This window comes from Cervus canadensis, chromosome 16 (genome assembly GCF_019320065.1).
Source record: "Cervus canadensis isolate Bull #8, Minnesota chromosome 16, ASM1932006v1, whole genome shotgun sequence".
Lineage (NCBI taxonomy): Eukaryota > Metazoa > Chordata > Mammalia > Artiodactyla > Cervidae > Cervus > Cervus canadensis.
In genome coordinates, this window is record NC_057401.1 from 37,265,709 (window position 1) to 37,287,268 (window position 21,560).

A 21,560-nucleotide genomic window follows, 5' to 3' on the forward strand; every position below is an offset into this window, starting at 1 on the left:
GGGATCTTCCAGGCAAGAATACTGGAGTGGATAGCCATTCCCTTCTCCAGGGGATCTTCCTGACACAAGGATTGAACTATTTTCAAAAAAAAAAAATCAGGACGTGAGTCACCTGCGATAGGAAATAGAAAACAACGGAGGCTTCAGTAAAGCAGTTTATTTCTCTGGAACGCAGAAACAGGTAGTCTGGGGGCTCGTAGGGTCCTTCAGAGTGTCAAGGACGGAAGCTCTCTACACGTTCCTGTGAGGATTCATGGTCCCAGATGGAAAGCTGGAAGTTCCAGTCATTACCTGTTCATTTAAGCTGGTGGAGGAAGGAATACGGACCTCCCACGTCTTTGAGGACACATTCCCAAAGTTGCTCAGATCACTGGCCAGAACTTACTGACACCTAGCAGCACAAGAGGCTGGGAAGGTAATCCTTAGATTCTAGGTGGCTTGCACCCAATTAAAAATCAGAATTGTAAGGAGGGAATTGAGAGCGTCAAGTAAGTAACAGCCTCTGCCAGTGAGTTTAAGGAATACACCAGCAATAAAATATAGACCTGAATCCCTTCATCTCCTCCTTTGTGCAAGTGTATTTTCTGTTAACAAGAAATGGACCACTAATTTATATTTCTCTGGACATTTGAACTATTTAATGAAAACATGGTACTAGAGTAATAGACCCTCATTGCCACCACTCAGAATTCAATCAATGCTAACATCTTCCTTCAGATCTTAGTAAGAAGTCTTGGCTCAGATGGGGACCCTTTGTTGCCATGCTCCCAGGCCCTCCCTTTCTGAGGCAACTGCTTTTCTGAATGATGTGTTTTCCACTGATGGTTCTGTATTTTCTCCTTATAAATAACAACAGTACTTAAAACTACATATAAGTGGCATACATGTCACCTTCTGATATCTTGTTTTCATTCAATATTTTTTTTAAGGGCCAGCCACTGATGCTGGCAAGTTAACTCATTCTAACTGCTCATTTGCCATCTAATTACCCATTGTGCAATTTTTTTTCTTGTTCATGGAAATGTAGGGTCCATCTCCAGATTTTTCCAGACACAAGCAATTTAGCTGTAACCAGCCACTAAGTCTTCTTGTCCACCTGCACATGGGTTCCTTAGAGTGCCGCTTCTCAAGCTGCAAGGAGTCACCCGAGAAGTCGTGTTAACCTCAAACTCACTCAGCAGTTCTGGGGTGGGACCTGGGTGACAGTCCCCGTGCTGTGACTCTGCAGATACTGTGAGCCTCTAAGTCTACCCTGGAGTTGTCAAGTCAGGGCGTACATCTTCCACTGCCATAGACACCATCACTTCGAAGCAACTGTTCTCATTTCTCCATTCTTACCAACACTTGATCCTGTGAGACTTTTTTGCCTTTTGCCCATTTGAACACATGAAACGACTAAGTCATTTCCCTGATTATCATTGATAATGATCCCCTTTTCATATTGTCTGACTACTCAAGCGTTTTATGGTCATGTATTTTACCCATTTTTCTAACGCAGCAGTTCCAAGTGTGACCTGACGACCTTGGGAGATCCAGGGATGGCCCCCAAGGTCCTTCTTTATCCAACTTCCTATCCACAGGAGGCTCAATTTTCTTCATATACTTTCACCAAAACACAGAGCATCAGACTGACTGCAGAAGCAGATATGAGAACCCAGCTGTTTTCTGTTAAGCCAGACGTTAAAGAAATCTTCAGAAATGTAAAACAAATGCCTCTCTTCTCATTAAACTTTCATTTTGAAAAAGTTGCTTTCCAAAAGTGTTATTTAACATGTATTATTTTAAATAAGTTAATACTTTAAAAATTCCTCTATTTTAATTTCTAATAGAGTAACTATCAATAGATATAACCTACCAACAAAAAAACAGTTTGGGCTTCTCAATTGTTAAAAGGGGTCTTGATACCAAGAACTTTGAGAACTACTTCATATTAATGCATGGCTGTCAACTGCTCACTGACTTACAGGAGGTTCTTTTGTCTTTTAATGGGATACTAATCCTTTGTCAGTTACATGTATCATAAACATTTTCTCCCAGATTGAGTGAGGCTTGTCTTTTTACTTATGGTTCCTATTGTCCTGCAGATGTTTTTCATTTTGATACAACCTTATTTTCCTATAGTGTTGGACTTTTGATAAGGATACTGCTCCTATTTTGAAATAGGGGAAGTCTCACTGGACTTTATAGAGAACCCAAGGTTTGGTATCACTGAATGATTATGGAGAGAAAAAAAATTGGATTTCCCCTAACACTCTCCTTCCAGAACCAACAAGCAATGCATCTTCCACACCTGAGCTAGCTTCAATCAAGACAGTAGTTACCACTAAATTTAAATGAGATCAATGTAAAATATGAGCTCGAATATTTTTCAATATTCTGCTCTGCCTCAGACAAAACTGAATGTCTGTGAGTCAGCAAAAATAACATTTTACCCTTGGCATAACATATGTTTCTATTCTCCTCTTCAGAAGTAGATTGGAAATTCCCTTAAAACTTAAAGCACATTTAATTCAGCACATATACTGCTATCTGCAAATATTTTAACTGGAAAAGGTTTAATTTATCCAAATTCAACAAAATTGTATGTAAAGTTTCTGCATTTAAAAAAACATTCTCACATATACTATTGTATTTGATCTTAATAATTATCCTGTGTGCTAAATGGAGACAATATTATTATGCTAACAACTGAGTCAGACATAAGCAACATGAAGTTCAGAGAAGTTAAATGACTTATCAGCAGCATACACAGGATGAGATGTGAAACCTAATTTCCAATCACAACTGATGAAGCTCTCTTAAAAAGTATGGATGATTTTTGACAGTCAGAATAAAACTGACAAGTAACCCCAACCAATCTTCACATGTAGTAGTAATAAATTTGAATACACCTGCAGGGTTAGTACCTGCATGGAAAGCAAGGGAGATCTGAAGGGCGTCTGCAGGACACTATCTGCCTTTCCAGATGACTTCCAATTTTTTACTGATGATAAATAACCTGTGACTAATATGCCCTCCCATTCATTAATATCCCTATTCATGACTATGACCAATTGATTGCTCAAATTATAGGAAGGTGGTGAGTGTTCAGATGAAACTTGAGAGGAAAAGATCAAAGACAGAAAACTGGCTGGTATTTTCCCTAAAGGGACCAAGAAATGGAGGAAAACAATTAGAAAGAATTAGCAATAAGTTAGGGAGAAAGAGGAGAGGTAAAGAAAATAAACATCTATCTAAAATGAAAAAGATAAAAATTTAGCCACAAATGCATCTTTTTAAGTCCATCGCACAAAATGGATCCATACCATCAATATTATCCATGAACAGTTCAGAAAAACTTGCCATCAGGGACCGTAGTGTGTTTTAGAGTTCATGCATAACTAAAGATTGCTTCATTTGATGATTCAAGGATATATGGAGAGAATTAACCTCACTGATCAGCAAGTATATATTTCAAAGCTAGTGAGTTCAAAATTACTTTCAAGTTCAGCTAAAAGCACTGCCTATTTAATCCATCCTAAAAACTGACTCGTCACTGATCCATGTACTCAACCACACTCATAAAGATTCTCCCTATTTCTTCTGATTTAATATTCATCCTTGCTACAGAATAGATGGCATAAATAGCAGCCCTGGAACACAATCTTTCATTTAAAAAGTTTCTCTCCATTGAATGATGAAAAAACAAAAAACTTCTGAAAACAGTGAAAAAAAATCCAAGGAAGAATATCCTCTATTAAAAGAGTCAGAATATATTGTGAACCATGGGCTACCTGAATTCATCATGCTTTATACCTGTCACTGTGCATATTTATGAGAAGGAAGCACCCTATAAATTAATTTGTTCCAACTCCATGAGTCAAATCAGGGTGAAAAACCAAAAGATATATCCTATTGATAATTACCAGTAAAATCTCAAGTTAAACAGATATACCTTGTAGAAATACTATTGTTGAAAAACAACCATATATGTTCAATTAGTTTTCACTTATCATTATCCTCCGGGGGGGGAAATGCAGTAATCAACAACAGGTTATTTAGAAATGGTTTTAAAATCAGAACTGGAGTCATGGCATCAGGTGGAAAAAAAAAAATCCATGACGATTTTAAAATGATCTGAGTCATCAACAGATCATGAAACAGAACACAAAGGCACCAAATCATATAAAAGTATTTCATGTGAAATTCACAAAATAAAGCAGAAAGGAGAATTTGTATGTGTTAAAATAATTTAATTCTCCCTGTACATTTCTGTCCACATGAGCCAACAAAAGTCAAGAAAGCATACTTTACAATATTTACCTGTTTTGGGACATTCAAGTCAATTTCAGATGGCAAAAGTAGAATTCAGTCACTAATGACATGTTTAAAAAATATATATTAAACAAAAAAAATGTTTTTACAAGATAAAAAATAATTTTCCACAATGCAATAAATTGCAGATCACTGAAATTTTAACTCTTTAGATGATTTCAGTTCAGTTTTTGGTTTCAAAATCTAGAGACAACTGAAAGAAAAAAGCATTGGCAGAATTTCTATCTGTTTTTACGTTTCTCTTTTTTGTTTCGACTATTTGTTACACTGTTCAAAGATGTTGAGGATGAAGGTGCTCTTGCATGACCGGTGGCCTTTAGATGATCAAAAAGTTTGTTCCGGGATGGAAATTCACTATGGCAGGTTGTACAGCTGATAAGCACATCACTCTGAGAAGGGGAGAAAAAAATCATAAATGAAAGCAAGTGTTATTATCTGAGAGCAATGTTTTCATGTTGAGATTAAATATCAAGCAATTGCAAAATACCAAGACAGACTCAGCAGAGGCAACTGTTCTTGGAAGCTGAGTTTCATTAACCAATACCATCAACTCTAAGGGTCTTGAGACATTCAAGAGCACATGCCGTAAGGATAAGGCCCTGGATTTCAAAGTAATGAAAAACACAACAGAAACTGTTCTGGTATAATCTGAGACGTTCAGGGTGCCTCTGTTTACCATCAAGAAAAAAATGTCAGTGGCACGTATATTCTGAATAAAATTTACATTCATCAAGGAAAACTGCTGATGGAGCCACACGCATGTAGCAGATGAAGGGTTCACCAGGTACACACTTAAATCTTTAGATTAGACTCAAGGATGCAGATTACACTGCTTAGACAACAAGGTCCACGGAAAAGCTGTCAATATTGTTTGGACTTACCACTGTCTGTGGTTCAGCAGGTACTCTGACAGACTTTTTAGTATCTTTGGCTTTCTTTCCTTTGGGTTTAGAAACACTGGAAAATAAATGAAAGAATTCAGGCTAATTCAATAATAATGTACCCCCCTTTTAACTTGTCATCTAGAACCCAAGAAGATTCGAAAGAGTAACGTGCATTTTAAAGAAAAATTCATTCATTTTAATGGCCAAGTGAATTAATTTTCACATCTCAAATGAACAACTTTAAAAAACAACTTTAGAGGTAAGATTACATACCAAATTTGATACAAAAACGGAGGAATTTACTTAAAAGTTGAAACACAAGATAAAGCAAGACCTCTAAAATATCTTTGAACTTTTTATTCAGTGCATTTTTGTAAAAAAAAAAAAAAAGTAAGTACTTAATACTCCATTTACTGAAGCAAACTATCTTCATGGCCAACCAGCAGTGCTCACAAATAACCTATGACATTAAGAGACAACTTGTTAAACCTGATTCAGCTAATGATAAACATTTCACCAGTTCCACAGTGAAATGAGAAAAACAGACACTGCAATGCATTTTTCATATAATTAAATTTGTTAAATGTAAAGCATTTTCTTTTGTTAAAAGATGATGTCTTTCTGTTGATGTGATGAGTTTCTCTCCCCTGTATTCTATAACCCAGAGACTGCCAGTCAGTATATTCAGTTTCCTCCTGTTCTCCTTTAACTCCAAAAGATCCCTCTGCTTAATCTGCTATGTAAATCTTCATTTTCCTCAGTGCTCTCATATTTTCCCTCATTTGTGCTAACCAAATTCTTACGGTAAAATCTGAGTGCAACTATGTTTACAGAACAGATGGGATGGGTTATAACCAATGAGTTAAAATGCTGTCAAGCACTTCGTCAGAACCTAGGAGTCTGTATTAAGTTATGTGGTCTATACATTTAAAAGATGCTGACAAGTGGGGCTCCCCTGGTAGCTCGGTGGTAAAGAATCCACCTGCCAATGCAGGAGACACGGGTTCAATCTCTGATTCAGGAGGATTCCACACGCCACACAGCAACTAAGCCTGTGAGCCGGAACTACTGACGGAGGCTGTGTTCCAGGGCCCCGGGGCCACAACTACTGAGTCTATCTGCCGCTACTACTCAAGCACTCTGGAGTCCATGCTCCACAGTAAGGAAAGCCACTGCAATGAGAAGCCCACAACCACAACTAGAGAGTAGCCTCTGCTCCCTGAAACCAGAAGAAAAAGGCCGCAGAGCAATGAAGATGCAGCATAACCAAAAATAAGCACAAGTAAGTAAAATCTTTAAAAAAAAAAAAAAAAAGATGCTGATAAGGAGTGTAACGCAACACTATGTAGTATTCAGTTCAGTTCAGTCGCTCAGTCGTGTCCGACTCTTTTCGACCCCATGAACTGCAGCACGCCAGGCCTCCCTGTCCATCACCAACTCCCGGAGTCTACCCAAACCCATGTCCATTGAATTGGTGATGCCATCCAACCATCTTATCTTCTGTCGTCCCCCTCTCCTCCTGCCCTCAATCTTTCCCAGCATCAGGGTCTTTTCAAATGAGTCAGCTCTTCACATGGGGTGGCCAAAGTATTGGAGTTTCAGCTTCAGCATCAGTCCTTCCAATGAACACCCAGGACTGATCTCCTTTAGGATGCACTGGTAGGATCTCCTTGCAGTCCAAGGGACTCTCAAGAGTCTTCTCCAACACCACAGTTCAAAAGCATCAACTCTTCGGCACTCAGCTTTCTTTATAGTCCAACTATTACATCCATACAGGACCACTGGAAAAACCATAGCCTTGACTAGATGGACCTTTGTGTGCAAAGTAATGTCTCTGCTTTTTAATATGCTGTCTAGGTTGGTCATAACTTTCCTTCCAAGGAGTAAGCGTCTTTTAATTTCATGGCTGCAATCACCATCTGCAGTGATTCTGGAGTCCAGAAAAATAAAGTCAGCCACTGTTTCCCCATCTATTTGCCATGAAGTGATTGGACTGGATGCCATGATCTTAGTTTTCTGAACGTTGAGCTTTAAGCCAGCTTTCTCACTCTCCTCTTTCACTTTCATCAAGAGGCTCTTTAGTTCTTTTTCACTTTCAGCCATAAGGGTGGTGTCATCTGCATATCTGAGGTTATTGATATTTCTCCCAGCAATCTTGATTCCAGCTTATGCTTTTCCAGCCCAGTGTTTCTCATGATGTATCTGCATAGAAGTTAAATAATCAGGGTGACAATACACAGCCTTGACGTACTCCTTTTCCTATTTGGAACCAGTCTTTTGTTCCATGTCCAGTTCTAACTGTTGCTGCCTGACCTGCATACAGATTTCTCAAGAGGCAGGTCAAGTGGTCTGGTATTCCCATCTCTTTCAAAATTTTCCACAGTTTATTGTGATCCACGCAGTCAAAGGCTTTGGCATAGTCAATAAAGCAGAAATAGATGTTTTTCTGGAATTCTCTTGCTTTTTCAATGATCCAGCAATTTGATCTCTGGTTCCTCTGCCTTTTCTAAAACCAGCTTGAACATCTGGAAATTCACGATTCACGTATTGCTGAAGCCTGGCTTGGAGAATTTTAAGCATCACTTTACCAGCATATGAGATTAGTGCAACTGTGTGGTAGCTGGAGCATTCTTTGGCATTGCCTTTCTTTGGGATTGGAATGAAAACTGAACTTTTCCAGCCCTGTGGCCACTGCTGAGTTTTCCAAATTTGCTGGCATATTGAGTGCAGCACTTTCACAGCATCATCTTTCAGGATCTGAAATAGCTCAACTGGGATTCCATCACCTTCACTAACATTGTTCGTAGTGAAGCTTCCTAAGGCCCACTTGACTTCACATTCCAGGATGTCTGGCTCTAGGTGAGTGATCACACCATCATGATTATCTGGGTCGTGAAGATCTTTTTTGTACAGTTCTTCTGTGTATTCTTGCCACCTCTTCTTAATATCTTCTGCTTCTGTTAAGGTCCCTACCATTTCTGTCCTTTATTGAGCCCATCTTTGCATGAAATGCTCCTTTGATATCTCTAATTTTCTTGAAGAGATCTCTAGTCTTTCCCATTCTATTGTTTTCCTCTATTTCTTCACATTGATCGCTGAGGAAGGCTTTCTTATCTCTCCTTGCTATTCTTTGGAACTCTGCATTCAAATGGGTATATCTTTCGTTTTCTCCTTTGCTTTTCACTTCCCTTCTTTTCACAGCTATTTGTAAGGCCTCCTCAGACAGCCATTTTGCTTTTTTGCATTTTTTCTTGGGGATGGTGTTGATTCCCATCTCATGTACAATGTCACGAACCTCCATCCATAGTTCATCATTTCCCACTTCCACTGAATAGTCATAAGGGATTTGATTTAGGTCATACCTGAATGGTCCAGAGGTTTTCTCCACTTTCTTCAATTTCAGTCTGAATTTGGCAATAAGGAGTTCATGATCTGAGCCACAGTCAGCTCCCCGTCTTGTTTTTGCTGATTGTATAGAGCTTCTCCATCTTTGGCCGCAAAGGATATAATCAATCTGATTTCGGTGTCGACCATCTGGTGATGTCCATGAGTAGAGTCTTCTCTTGCATTGTTGGAAGAGGGTGTTTGCTATGACCAGTGTGTTCTCTTGGCAAAATTCTATTAGCCTTTGCCCTGCTTCATTCTGTACTCCAAGGCCAAATTTGCCTCTTACTCCAGGTATTTCTTGAATTCCTACCTTTGCATTCCAATCCCCTATAACGAAAAGGACATCTTTCTTGGCTGTTAGTTCTAGAAGCTCTTGTAGGTTTTCATAGAACTGTTCAACTTCAGCTTCTTCAGCGTTATTGGTCATGCATAGACTTGGATTACCATGATACTGAATGGTTTGCCTTGGAAACGAACAGAGATCATTCTGTCATTTTTGAGACTGCATCCAAGTACTCCATTTCGAACTCTTTTGTTGACTATAATGGCTACTCCATTTCTTCTAAGGGATTCCTGCCCACAATAGTAGATATAACGGTCATCTTAGTTAAATTCACCCATTCCAGTCCATTTTAGTTCATTGATTCCTAGAATGTCAATGTTCACTCTTGTCATCTCCTGTTTGACCACTTCCAATTTGCCTTGATTCATGGACCTAACATTCCAGGTTCCTATGCAATATTGCTCTTTACAGCATCGGACCTTGCTTCCATCACCAGTCCCATCCACAACTGGGTGTTGTTTTTGCTTTGGCTCCGTCCCTTCATTCTTTCTGGAGTTATTTCTCCACTGATCTCCAATAGCATATTGGGTACCTACCAACCTGGGGAGTTCATCTTTCAGTGTCCTATCTTTTTGCCTTTTCATACTGTTCGTGGGGTTCTCAAGGCAAGAATACTGAAGTGGTTTGCCATTCCCTTCAGCCAGCTTTGAAAATATCAAGAAAAAGACACAATGACATAAAATGCAACAGATTCAACACTTACTAATTTACAAAATAACATCAGAGAGGCCACAAATATATCCAACATTTAGCATTGAGGCTAATTTGGGAAAATTTAGGATAATATTCCCAAAGAACAACTTACCATATTATGAAAGACAGCTACATCTCTGAAGCTAGTATCTGAGACTCTATTTCTAAAATGTACTTTAGAGGAGATATAATGTATTCATATGAATATACTCCAGAATACTGCAGTAATTTTGTATGGAGAGGGTAGACTTATTGTGGTATTAATTCATAATGTATATAAATGTGAAATCACTATGTTATATACCTGAAACTAATGTTGTATGTTAATGCTAATAAAAAATAAATAAGAAGAAAAAAAATGTACTCCAGACACACACACACATGTAGCAGGTAGTTAGTGTCCGTGCACTGCAGAGAAGCAGCAGAGGGGTCCTGCAGAAAAGCAGTGGGCATCAGGATACCCCAGCTCCACCACTCCTCAGCAGTGAAGAGGTCACCTGAATTCTGATTCTTTTTCTCACATCACTAAGTGAGGAAACAGAATTTTATTGGTGGTTGCCAAAGTCTGACTGTGAGCACTGAGTACCCCTTTTCCGCCCCCAGTGACACCCACACAGAAGTCATATGGAAAATAAACAAAAATACTTCAGCTCTAGATGAAGGAGGTGCTCAGGGGCCTGGAACCCCACCTTTTGGCCCACCGCTCATGCGCCCAAGCAGCCCCCAAGGGACATTTACAGGACAGCAGGGCCCCACGGAACTAGCAGAGCTGGGTCCTCCATGCAGTCAGCCAGCCTTTCCACTTACCAGTTTTTGTTCTAGGGCAAGTCATTTACCCCAGACTCAGTTTCCACATGTGTAAAACGGGGACACACACCGAGGATCAGAGTATGTGCGACCCCCTCTTCCCGCTTTCCACTCTCCAGTCTTCAAGGCAGCCACATCACTCATCTCCTGAGTGACACCTCCCCCTCGCCAACCCCAGAGGCCTGGGCAGCACCATGACTCCCGGGCAACCAGAGAGCGAAGGCCCCAAGCTGGCACATCCACCCTGATGCCCTGTGCTGGGGCCGAACGCAGGCTGCCTGGCCTGAGTGTGGAGGTTTGGACAGTGATGCTCAGGTGAGTGGGGCATGGCCTTGTCTGTAGCCTCACCAAGGATTACCGACCCAGCACAAAATAAGGACTTCACCAGAATGAGAAAATCAGAAACTCGGTCCATGAAACTCCTTTCTGCTTTGGGCCATGCTGCCGAAACATCTGAGCACACTGTCTAGCATTCTCCCTCCAACATCATCCTTGGTAGACATACCTGTGTATGAATAAGTCACAGATACATCCAACTCACAGCGTCCATCATGGGAAAGGGTGTTTTACTTGATACATGAAAAGCCATCCTCACTACCAGTACAAGTAATTAAGAAAACAACACGCAACTCTGACTTACCTTTTAGCCTCAGTTTTGGGGTCATCACACAGTTCCACAGTCTCTGTGACCCCAACATTTTCTTGGAGACTATCTTCTGATTCTTTGGCACTATTTTGATTTAGGTTGGTATCTTCCGGGTCAATCTTTACTCCTTCTCCAGTTCCGTTTTCATTGAAATTATCATCATAGTTCTAGGTAAGAAAACATGTGCACCATTACAAAATAAATACTGTAATACCACTAGTTTTTTATGTTATGTTACCAAACAGCTATAATAAACAATGGTCATGTCCTATACACTCTAGTAGGAGGACATCTTCAGGGTATAAAAAGGAGAGGCAGAAAAGAAGAATATGAATGTCCATTAGAGAAATATTAAATTAGGGGAAACTGGAAACAATCCAAATATTCAGTAAATGAATGGTTGAACAAATGAAGGAAAATTATAGAGCTCTTCAAAGTCACGTTTCCAAAGACACTGATTCAATTATGTGGAAAACGAGAACACACTAGCAAAAACAGAAGAGAGAAAATTATATATAACCTTTGATTACAACTTAATTCAACATTAAGGAATATCCTTAGGCAGAATTAGGGATGATATTGATAGTCTCCCATAGTTTCCAAATGATCCAGCAATGAACAACTATTTTACATTGGAAAAAAGAAAACAGTAAGAAACAGGCATTACACAAGAAAAAACACCTCACAAATGTATTTCCACTAAATGCGACTGACTTGCTTTTGCCTTGGGTAATGTTTTGCCACATTTGTTTTCTCCTTCTTTTCTCCCCTTGTTCCCTTTCTCTGCAAAACGTCCCCCCTTGACTCCCATCCCCAGAACTATAAAAGCAAGCTGCAGGAAGATACCATGTCTGTCCTAAGATCATTCTCCTTCCTATCCAGTTCCCTCTTCACACTCATTATCTGTTACAAAATCCATATAAGTATTGCAGTAATGTCCTTTTTTACAGGGCTTCCCTGATGGCTCAGTGACAAAGAATCTGCCTCCCAACGCAAGAGATGCGGGTTTGATCCCTGTGTCGGGAAGATCCCCTGGCGAAGGTAATGGCAACCCACTCCAGTATTCTTGCCTGGAGAATCCCATGGACAGAGGAACCTGGTGGGCTACAGTCCATAGTGTCGCAGAAGAGTCAGACAAAACTTAGCGACTCAACAACAGTTACTTCCTCATTAAATTCAGGTTAAACATTTCTAGCAGGAATGTTACAGACATAATGCTGTGCCCTCAGTACATTTTATCAGGAAGCAAAATGTCACTTTCCATTTTTCAGTGATTAAAGTCTCATCATTTGGTTAAGATGGTTACTGTTGGATTTTTCTACTGTAAAGCACCTTTTTCCTTTTTTAATAAGTAATAAACAGAATGTATCAGTATCTTCTTTCCTAATAACTATTTACCCCAAGGATCTGGCATCTATTGTTGATTCTTATGTGAACCATTTATTATACTGGTGGGTCCAGAATAGTCCTGCCATTTGCATTTGTATTAATTCATATTCTTGGAGTGATGCCTTCCCATCTGCCTCCTTTCTCAAACTCTCTTTTTTAAAGCTCAATATAGACTCGTGATTTTTTTTTAATAAAACCAATATGTGAAATCTATCACCATTATTCTTTTTGATTCCTCAACATTTCCCATATTTGGCAAGCTCATGAGCTGACTTCTGGGTACTTCTGACTTATTCCCATCAATTTTTGAATACTCCCTTTATTTCCAGCATCGATAATCCAGGCTCACCTTGTACTTTCTCTGTCTCAGCCCTAAAATCAGTCATTTTCCCAAGGACCAAATCCTGACTCCTTTTATTGGGGAAGGGGCTGTAGAAACTAAGATGTGTGTACTATATATGCTCACTGCTACAGGGTGTCACTGCTTCGGGGCCCTCAGTGTATACTGAGCATTTGTGTCTTGTTTATTTTTTTAATATCATACCTCCAATTCCAGTACTTCATTAGTGTTCTCTCCTTCCCTCAATCTATACCTGTATTTCCCTTCTCCTACCACAAAATCTGTTTCCTGACAACATTAGTATATTTATTTGCTTTCTCCTATAATATACATAAAATAGTTTCAAAAATACCACACCAATATCACTAAAATATCTAAGTAAAGTTTAATATTTTTTTCTTTTGCAGTTAATTTTGTCTTCAGGGTATGTCCCACGGATGGTGTTCAGAGTGCTACATTCAAAGTTTCTTACACTAATTCTTCCTTGTTGTCAGCAAGAGGGTTTTATTTGTTTACACTCAATTTCAATTTTCTGGGGTTTTCTTTTACAATCCTTGTTGGCTTATGCAAATTTTTTTGAGAATACAGAAAACTCCCAACCTGAAGTTTCATGATTCTCAGTATCTGCTGCTTTCTGCTCCTTGATCTACCTGTATGTGTCTCCACACCACCTTTCCCTTCAAAAAGAGCTTAGAAAAAATCCAGGGAAAAGTGCTACAGAAAACTAGATCTGAATTGGGGCTTTCTCCCTGATATAATCAGAAACCATAGGTATCATCAAGGAATACATATACCTTTGGAGAAAAAAAATGGGGTGGTAAGTATCTTCCTTGGTAAGAAAATACAAATATATGTGCTTACTGCTGCACTCTTAGGACCTACTGGGTACAAATTCCTCTCTATTCTGTCTTTTCCAGTGGTTCTGGTACACAAGAAAGAAGTGTTCTAAACTAATGACTAGAGAGTTTTTGGGTGGAAAATGACATGAGTCATTTTATAAAAGGAATATACAATTTGCTGTGTGGTTTTATAACCGAGGCAAAAAGTTCCAAGTCACAGTTTTAATAGTGATTAATTCATGTGTCATGATAACTTCTGAAGTATAAAACAGCTGTGCCGCGCTTAGCAGCTCAGTCGTGTCTGACTCTTGGCTACCCGTAATGGACTGTAGTCTGCCAGGCTCCTCTGTCCATGGGAATTCTCTAGGCAAGAATAATGGAGTGGGTTGCCATGCACTCCTCCAGGGAGGGTATCCTCCCAACCCAGGGATCGAATCCAGGTCTCCAACACTGCAGGTGGATTTTTTACCGACTGAGTCACCAGGGAAGCCTAAGAATACTGGAGTGGGTAGCCTAACTCTTCTCCAGGGGATCTTCCCAACAAGGAATCGAACCGGGGTTTCCTGCATTGCAGGTAGATTCTTTACCAGCAGAGCTACCAGGGAAGCCCAGGAAACAGCTAAAAATTACCGAACATAAACCATTTGGATAAACAAGCCAAATCTAAAGTCTTATGAAAAATTATTAGTGCATTACCTAAGTTTTCATAAAAACACTTCCAATTTTTTAAAAAACTACAGTTAACATTCAATACTTAATATAAGCTAACATAATTAGATCACATTAAAACAGCACAGAAATCAATTCCATTCCCTGTAGAATCACTAAATATCCTTAGGAAAATGGACAAGTTCATTTTGTTTTTATAGGTTCAAAAAATCCACAAAATTGTGTTACACATATTAACAACATGTATGTGACACAGTATGTTGTGTTACAACATACTTTTAGTTAAAAGTGATTCTTAAGATAGAAATTCAATATGAATCCCCAAGGTAAAATATTTAAATGACTTACTGAGTAATATAAACTTTTTTTTCAAGAATCACAATCACTACAAGTTTCTAAGCAAATACTCCTTTTTTAAGTACCTTAAAAAAAATTATAGTTAATTCCCAATGTTGTATTGGTTTCAGGTTTTCAGTAAAGTGATTCAGTTACATATATATTTTTCCAATTATTTTCCATTATGTTATTATAAGATATTGAATATAGTTTCCTGTGCTATACAATAGGTCCTTGTTATTTAACTATTTTATATACAGTAGAGTATATATGTTACTCCCAAACACCTAATATTGCCTCCCCCTATCGCTAATCCCATTGGTAACTATAAGCTTGGTTTCTATGTCTGTGAGTCTATTTTTGGTTAGTTCATTTGTATCATTTTTTCGATTCCACATGCAGGTGATATTTTATGATTTTTAGCTTTGCCTGACTTACTTCACTTAATCTCTACGTCCATTCACTTTGTGCAAATGGCATTATTTCATTCTTTCTAAATAGCTGTGTATATGCACCACACCCTATTTATCCATTCATCTATTGAAGGACACTTGCTTCCATGTCTTAGCTACTATAAACAGTGCTTCTATAAACACTGGGGTGCATAGATCTCTTCAAATTAGAGTTTTCTCCAGATACATGCCCAGAAGCAGGAAAGCAAATTTTCCCTTTCCAAATTTTCATTTACACTGTTGGCACAATAAACTTGGATATACAAATGATCAACCCTTACATTTTCATATATTTATGAGGTGAACGGCTACCTTGATTTAAAAATCTTACCATCACGTGTGTCTAGATGTTTTTAATGTGATCCCTCAGTTAATCCATACTACGAGAATTCCACATGCAAATTTTGTAAACACACAGACAACAGTAACTAGGTCAACTGACCACATATATAAGGCCCTGCGTTGCAGGTGGATTCTTTACCAGCTGAGCTACCAGGGAAGCCCATATAATAAGGCAAAGCACTGAAAAACCAAAATACTTTCAGCTTCTTTTAATCTGTTTTACAATCAATATGAAATTAGAGTGTGAAAGTTCCACTCCTTAATACAGTTTACACTAAATAAACAAGAGCACTCCAACTTAACATTTGATATTGAATGTTAATAAAACTTTTTCAATGTACCTGTGCTGGTTTCTGTTTCTTTTTCTTCTGTTTTTTAGAAAGCCTAAGAACAAATATAGATCAAAATGTCAAATATTTGACTAAGTAAAAAGAAAAAATACCAAAATACTAGCAATACAAAGAATAACATTAAAAAATATTGAGTATCATAAAGCATTAAAAGAAAAATACCCACATTATCATTTTAGAAAAATATAGTAGTGGTTCAATTGATAGTAAAGCACATCAATTAGCCAGTTATAAAACTGCTATTAATAGTCATAATACAGTCTGTAAAAATTATGTCTGACATCATGCTTTTATCCATTTCAATACTTAAAAGTTCTCTTAACCTTCTAGTTTCTTCCAAAATGCAGACAATATTAGCATAACAGAATAATTTCCCTGCAATAAAACAGCTTTTAAATGCAACCTCTAAATGGGCTAAGTAGGTCTAGTGACATTTTTAGAAGTACTTTTGTTTTGGCGCATCCTCCATCTCTTCCTCGGAATTGGCATTCAGACTGTTTTCATCAGTTTGAGGTCCTGAAAAATTTGCATCCTCCTCCTCCAACTGTTGTTTTAACAAGGCAACCATTTCCCGATGCTTCTTTGATTTTTCATGATTCCTCATACTGAAAGGACAAGTTGAAATGAGTGACTGCAATGGGATTAATTCACAGATGCCCAACTGTGTTGCTGGATGAATACAACCAAGCTGAAATCTACTTTTTTCCCATTAGCGAATCATCAGTGATACTATAAGGAGACACAGAACCCTTTTGGGATTTCTTAGGCATTTAAGTACACTGGAAGCCCATGACTGTTCTTTTTTCCTGTATTCCAGCATTCCGCCCCCCCGCCACCTTCCCTTTGTCCTCTTATCTACATAGTTTCTTCCTATCTTTTTTTTCGTCAAATGTTCTATATTTTTCCTTTCCCATTCTAAGAATTCAAACCGTCATCACTGTTTTCTCTTAATCACTTAAGTATGGCTAAGTGGAAAATCACAAAGCAAGATTCTAACATTTAAAGGGAGACCCCTTGGATCTCAGAAATCGTGATATGAGGCCTTGAAGTATAGGAGTAGTTTATGTCCTTTTGCTTTTTTTCTAGAACGGTCTCTCTTCTCACTCCCACTACCCTAAACGTAAGTTCAGATGCATCTCTACCGTTCTGTGTGAGTCTATATAAGCGATGTCTATCTCAGTGCTCCCATGGGCAACTAAATAACACTTAACAAAATAAAACTGACAACACTAAAGGACTAGATCTCATCCTGTTCAGATCTGGATTTTCTAGTGGGGGTTGCCTACTTTTCGTTCCCACTAAAATTCTCCTTAAGAACGAAGTTTTCAGGAGAAACTGGAACATTCTATGCCGGAAAGTAAGAGTTCAAAAATATGACTCAGACACGTCAAAGGACACAGGAGTCAGGTTGATGGAATTGTCACTGAACACACCTGGGAAATTCTGAGCATAAAAAGGGCAATGATGAATTTAACATACTGACACAAAATTCCTAAATTCATTCTGACAACAGACATGCAGATCAATGCTCTCGTGTACAGCAGAAGGTCAAATGACGACTTCTGATGCAGGAGTGCTGGCACCGGAAAAGCCTCATTTTGAGACAATTCTAGTGAAGACTGGTACAAGATGAAATCATCAATAAATGTTAAATCTAGGAAGGAAATTTTGATCAAGGGAAAGATTATTTGTAGGGATTTAAAATGTCTCCCCACATATTAAACATGCTACAAGGGAAAACATTGCAAGGGGAAAAATACTAACTATACAGTGGAAAAATAAGGCAACACCCTGACTGGATGACCAAAATCATCACCAGCCATGAGGCGGGCAGCCGTCTGTGCTTCTAGACAGAAACCCTGAGAGCAACACAGGTGTGTACAGCACTCTAGCTAGGACCGAGCAACCTGAATCTAATCATGAGGCAACGGACAAACCCCAAGTGAGAAATGGCTCTGCTTAAAAAGACATTTGAAAGGTCAGTACTCTTCCAAACCGTCAATGGCACAGACAAGGGAACTGGTCCAGATTAAATGAGACCAAATAAATAAATGCAATAATACGTGATCCTACACTAGATCCTATACTGAAGCTAGGAAAATGCTACATAGGACGTTAACAAAGAATCAACTAACAAAAGTGAAATACGGGTAGTAAATGAAATGCAAGGACTGCGTCAGTGTTCTAAATTTCCTGAAGCTGACAGCTGTGATTATGTGAGAGAATATCCTTATTCTTTTTTTTTTTTTTTTTTAATAAAGGTGTTTATTTTTGTTTTTTGTTTTGGCCATGCTCTATGGCATGTGGTATCTTAGTTCCCCGACCAGGGTTTGAACCCGTGTCTCCTGCATTGAGAGCATGGAGTCTTAACCACTGGACCACCAGGGAAGCCCCAGAATATCCTTATTCTTAAGGAATATATACTGAAGTATTTAGAGGTGAAGGAGCATTACACACGTAACTTGCTCTCGGATTATTCCAATAAAAATCTTGTCTATGTGTGGAAAGAGAATAAGCACATGCGAACGGGGTGAAATGTGAGCAAAAGGTGAACTGAGCACTCTATATTCTATTCATGCAACTTGCCAGTTTGACATTCAGTTTCCAGATAAAAAATAAATTTTCAAACCTCCTTCCTTGTTGCTTTTGTTTCCTTGTTTGGTTCTAACTTGTCTGCCTCCCACCGCTCCTCATGACACTCACTTTTCCCTGGGGTTACACGGTGGTACCACTTGGGATTCCCACAGCCCCATCTCCATTGTTGACCTCTGCCTTCTCTACTGCACACGTTCTGCTTCTTTCTCCCTTGCTAGTTCTCCTTTCGTTTTCTCCCATATTTGCCCCCTCGGCCCCTGAGTTAGGACAGTATCCTTTTTAATACTTCTCCCTTCATCACTGTTCCCCTATGACAAAGTCTTGCCACTTCAGCAAATACACTACAGGCAGGACAGATCCGAAGGTCTTGGGTTGGGGGCCACGGTCTGCAAGGCAGTTTGATGGCTGGACGTGAGTGTGCACATTAGTGGAGAGAGGGGACCAGCCTCAGCTCCGCGCCCCCTTGCCTCTGTGACTTTGCCTTTTTCACCAAAACAAGCAACGTTTCTTTCTGGAGACAGCAGACACGTTTAAAGAGGAACATGGAATGAATGAGTATCAGTACACCAAGCTTAACTGCTGGTACAGATGGTTCTCCCTTCTCCACTGGGAAGATATTCCTCCAAGATAGAAGGTGAGGGCTCACGAACAACTGCTCTGAGCATCTTCTTTAAGGACTTTGAAAGTGTTATACCTCACCTCAAAAGAAGAGGTGAGTGCAGAGATAGTAAACTTACGCCTTTTCAGTCTTGAAAGACTTATCACATGCGGGGCAGTAAAGGCCATCATAAAGTTCTGCGTCCTCGGCCTCATCGCTGTCTTTACCTACCAGAGGGAAGCCTACAGTGAGAATCCTGTTTGATTAGAACATAAATCTAAAACATGTTAGCAAGTTACATCTCTTTGGTAAGGACCTAAAATTGCACACAAATTAGAAACTAAAATTTGTTACTTCTTCACCAAGAAAAAAACAATTGTTACCAGGATTTGAGCTGGCTTTTTAAAAGCAGCACTGAATTACAGGGGAAGCCTTTCAAATAAATCACCTTATCTTTCAAGTCCTTTTTATAAGTCTACTCAGAAGATGATTCAAAAAATTCTCAAGAGTCCTAGATGTCTGCTAACCTCAGAAAATCAAATGTCACTTTCATATTTCTACCACAAAGCAGTTTTTTCAACAAGTTCAGTTCAGTCGCTCAGTCCTGTCTGATACAAATGTAAAAGTGAAAAAGTTAGTCGCTCAGTCATGTCCTACTCTTTATGATCCCATGGACTGTACCCACCAGGTTCCTCTGTCCATGAAATTCTCCAGGCAAGAATACTGGAGTGGGTAGCTATTCCCTTCTCCAGGGGATCTTCCTGACCCAGGGATCAAACCTGGATCTTCTGCATTGCAGGCAGATTCTTTACCATCCGAGCCACCAAGGAAGCCCATACAAATGGAAATACAGTATAGTACCTATAACTGTAATCTACTTTTAAACACTTAAGTAAGCTTAAATAGCTTATGATATTCCTTATGAGAAAGATGGTTCACAAAACAGCATATTATATGTAAACTCCAACACTGTCTTCATAGATTTTATAAGCTTGAAGCTTTATTACAATGGAATAATTACTATCAGTACTGACCCTTTACAAAACCTAACCTCTGCTGAAAGTCTTTGCACAATCTCACATTCTATCTTTAGAAGAAATAAACAAGTAAACTGCTTGCTGTTTCAGATTTATTACAGGATCAAGATCCCAAGATATCTCTCCTATATTCTACATTTTGCTTTTTTATAATAAGTAATGGTAGTATGATTCTGAAGGACATTCTGAAATAATCAAAATAGCACCTATGTTTAGTATAAGATACTTTCTAATTATGTGTATGCTTTCAAATAGCTTATTCAAATAGTGAAAAAAGAATATTGAATTTGAAGACATAATCTCCACTAAGAATGTTTTCCTATGTTCTCAGACACATACCAGAGCTTCTCAGAGTCCTAGTTTCTTCATCAGTAAAACAGAGGTAATTACATGATCGAAACCTACATTCAAGGGGTACAGTGGGAGGACAAAGCAAGGTCTTGTGTGTGAAAGCACCTTACAGATTGTAAAACCCTACATAATCATGTCACCTTACATTTATAAGGCGCTTTATAGCTCTCAAAGCACTTTCACACACACTACTTCTAATTCATTAAGGAAACGTTCCATTTCCTAATCATTTGGAGCAAAAAGAAGTGCCATTTTACCATCTGAGCTATTACTCAATGAAAAGCCACACTTGTAAATAAGGGAAAATTAATTAAACTATTTAATTAAACTATTAGATCACTTAATTTTTTATCATGGAATAGCCAGAGACAGTGGGGAAAGTCAGGTATATTGATCACTATTCTCAACAATGCCCAATCCTCTCCTTTTATGGTAGTCACATGCCTGTGCTCTAATGACAGAGGCAGAGAAAAGACACATTTCAGCACAAAAAAGAAGCCCCTCTACAGGTCAGAAATGAGACAACTTATATATACCAGACAGGCTTCTGCACAACACCAGCTTTTCCGGAAAGAGTTACTATTAAAATTTGACCTACTATTTAATTGCATTTTTAGAAAATAACCAGTTGTACCTGATAATATGCCCACTTCTCACTATATTTATGCAGACAAATAGTTTAAAACATGGTCAGAAAATTGTGAATGAAATTATCGCAATGATACTGTGTACTTCCATAGACTACCTTCAGTTTGCCATGCCAAATTGTTTTTCAATTATCTGCCATATTTAAGAACTGGGAGATGGCACATTAAAATCCAATTTCCAGCCTCATTCTCAAAACAAACATGAAACTGGCAACACTTGGCTGGAACCCAGGTGTTCTTTAGGTGTCCACCCGCTCGCCCTCCCTTTCCTTGCTGTGTCCCTGAACTCTTTGCAGGTGCTTGTGAGCATCCTGCGGAGAAGGCAATGGCAACCCACTCCAGTACTCTTGCCTAGAAAATTCCATCGACGGAGGAGCCTGGTAGGCTGCAGTCCATGGGGTCACTAAGAGTTGGACACGGCTGAGTGACTTCACTTTCACTTTTCACTTTCCTGCATTGGAGAAGGAAATGGCAACCCAGTGACCTTGCCTGGAGAATCCCAGGGACGGCGGAGCCTGGTGGGCTGCCGTCTATGGGGTTG

At 38.9% G+C, this 21,560-nt stretch overlaps 1 protein-coding gene across 1 annotated transcript in view; it reads right to left on the reverse strand.

Moving 5' to 3' along the window:
- Nucleotides 1–4,215: 4,215 nt before the first annotated feature.
- The window catches only part of DNAJC21 (DnaJ heat shock protein family (Hsp40) member C21), a 29,315-nt gene continuing 11,970 nt past the window's right edge, over nucleotides 4,216–21,560 (reverse strand). Inside the window, exons 7-12 of the mRNA XM_043488886.1 lie at nucleotides 19,124–19,211; nucleotides 16,238–16,396; nucleotides 15,783–15,825; nucleotides 11,069–11,241; nucleotides 5,196–5,271; nucleotides 4,216–4,703 (exon numbers count right to left, since the gene is read on the reverse strand). Of these exons, the coding sequence (XP_043344821.1) occupies nucleotides 4,536–4,703; nucleotides 5,196–5,271; nucleotides 11,069–11,241; nucleotides 15,783–15,825; nucleotides 16,238–16,396; nucleotides 19,124–19,211 (707 nt within the window). The 3' untranslated portion in view covers nucleotides 4,216–4,535. The remainder of the gene's footprint in view (nucleotides 4,704–5,195; nucleotides 5,272–11,068; nucleotides 11,242–15,782; nucleotides 15,826–16,237; nucleotides 16,397–19,123; nucleotides 19,212–21,560) is intronic.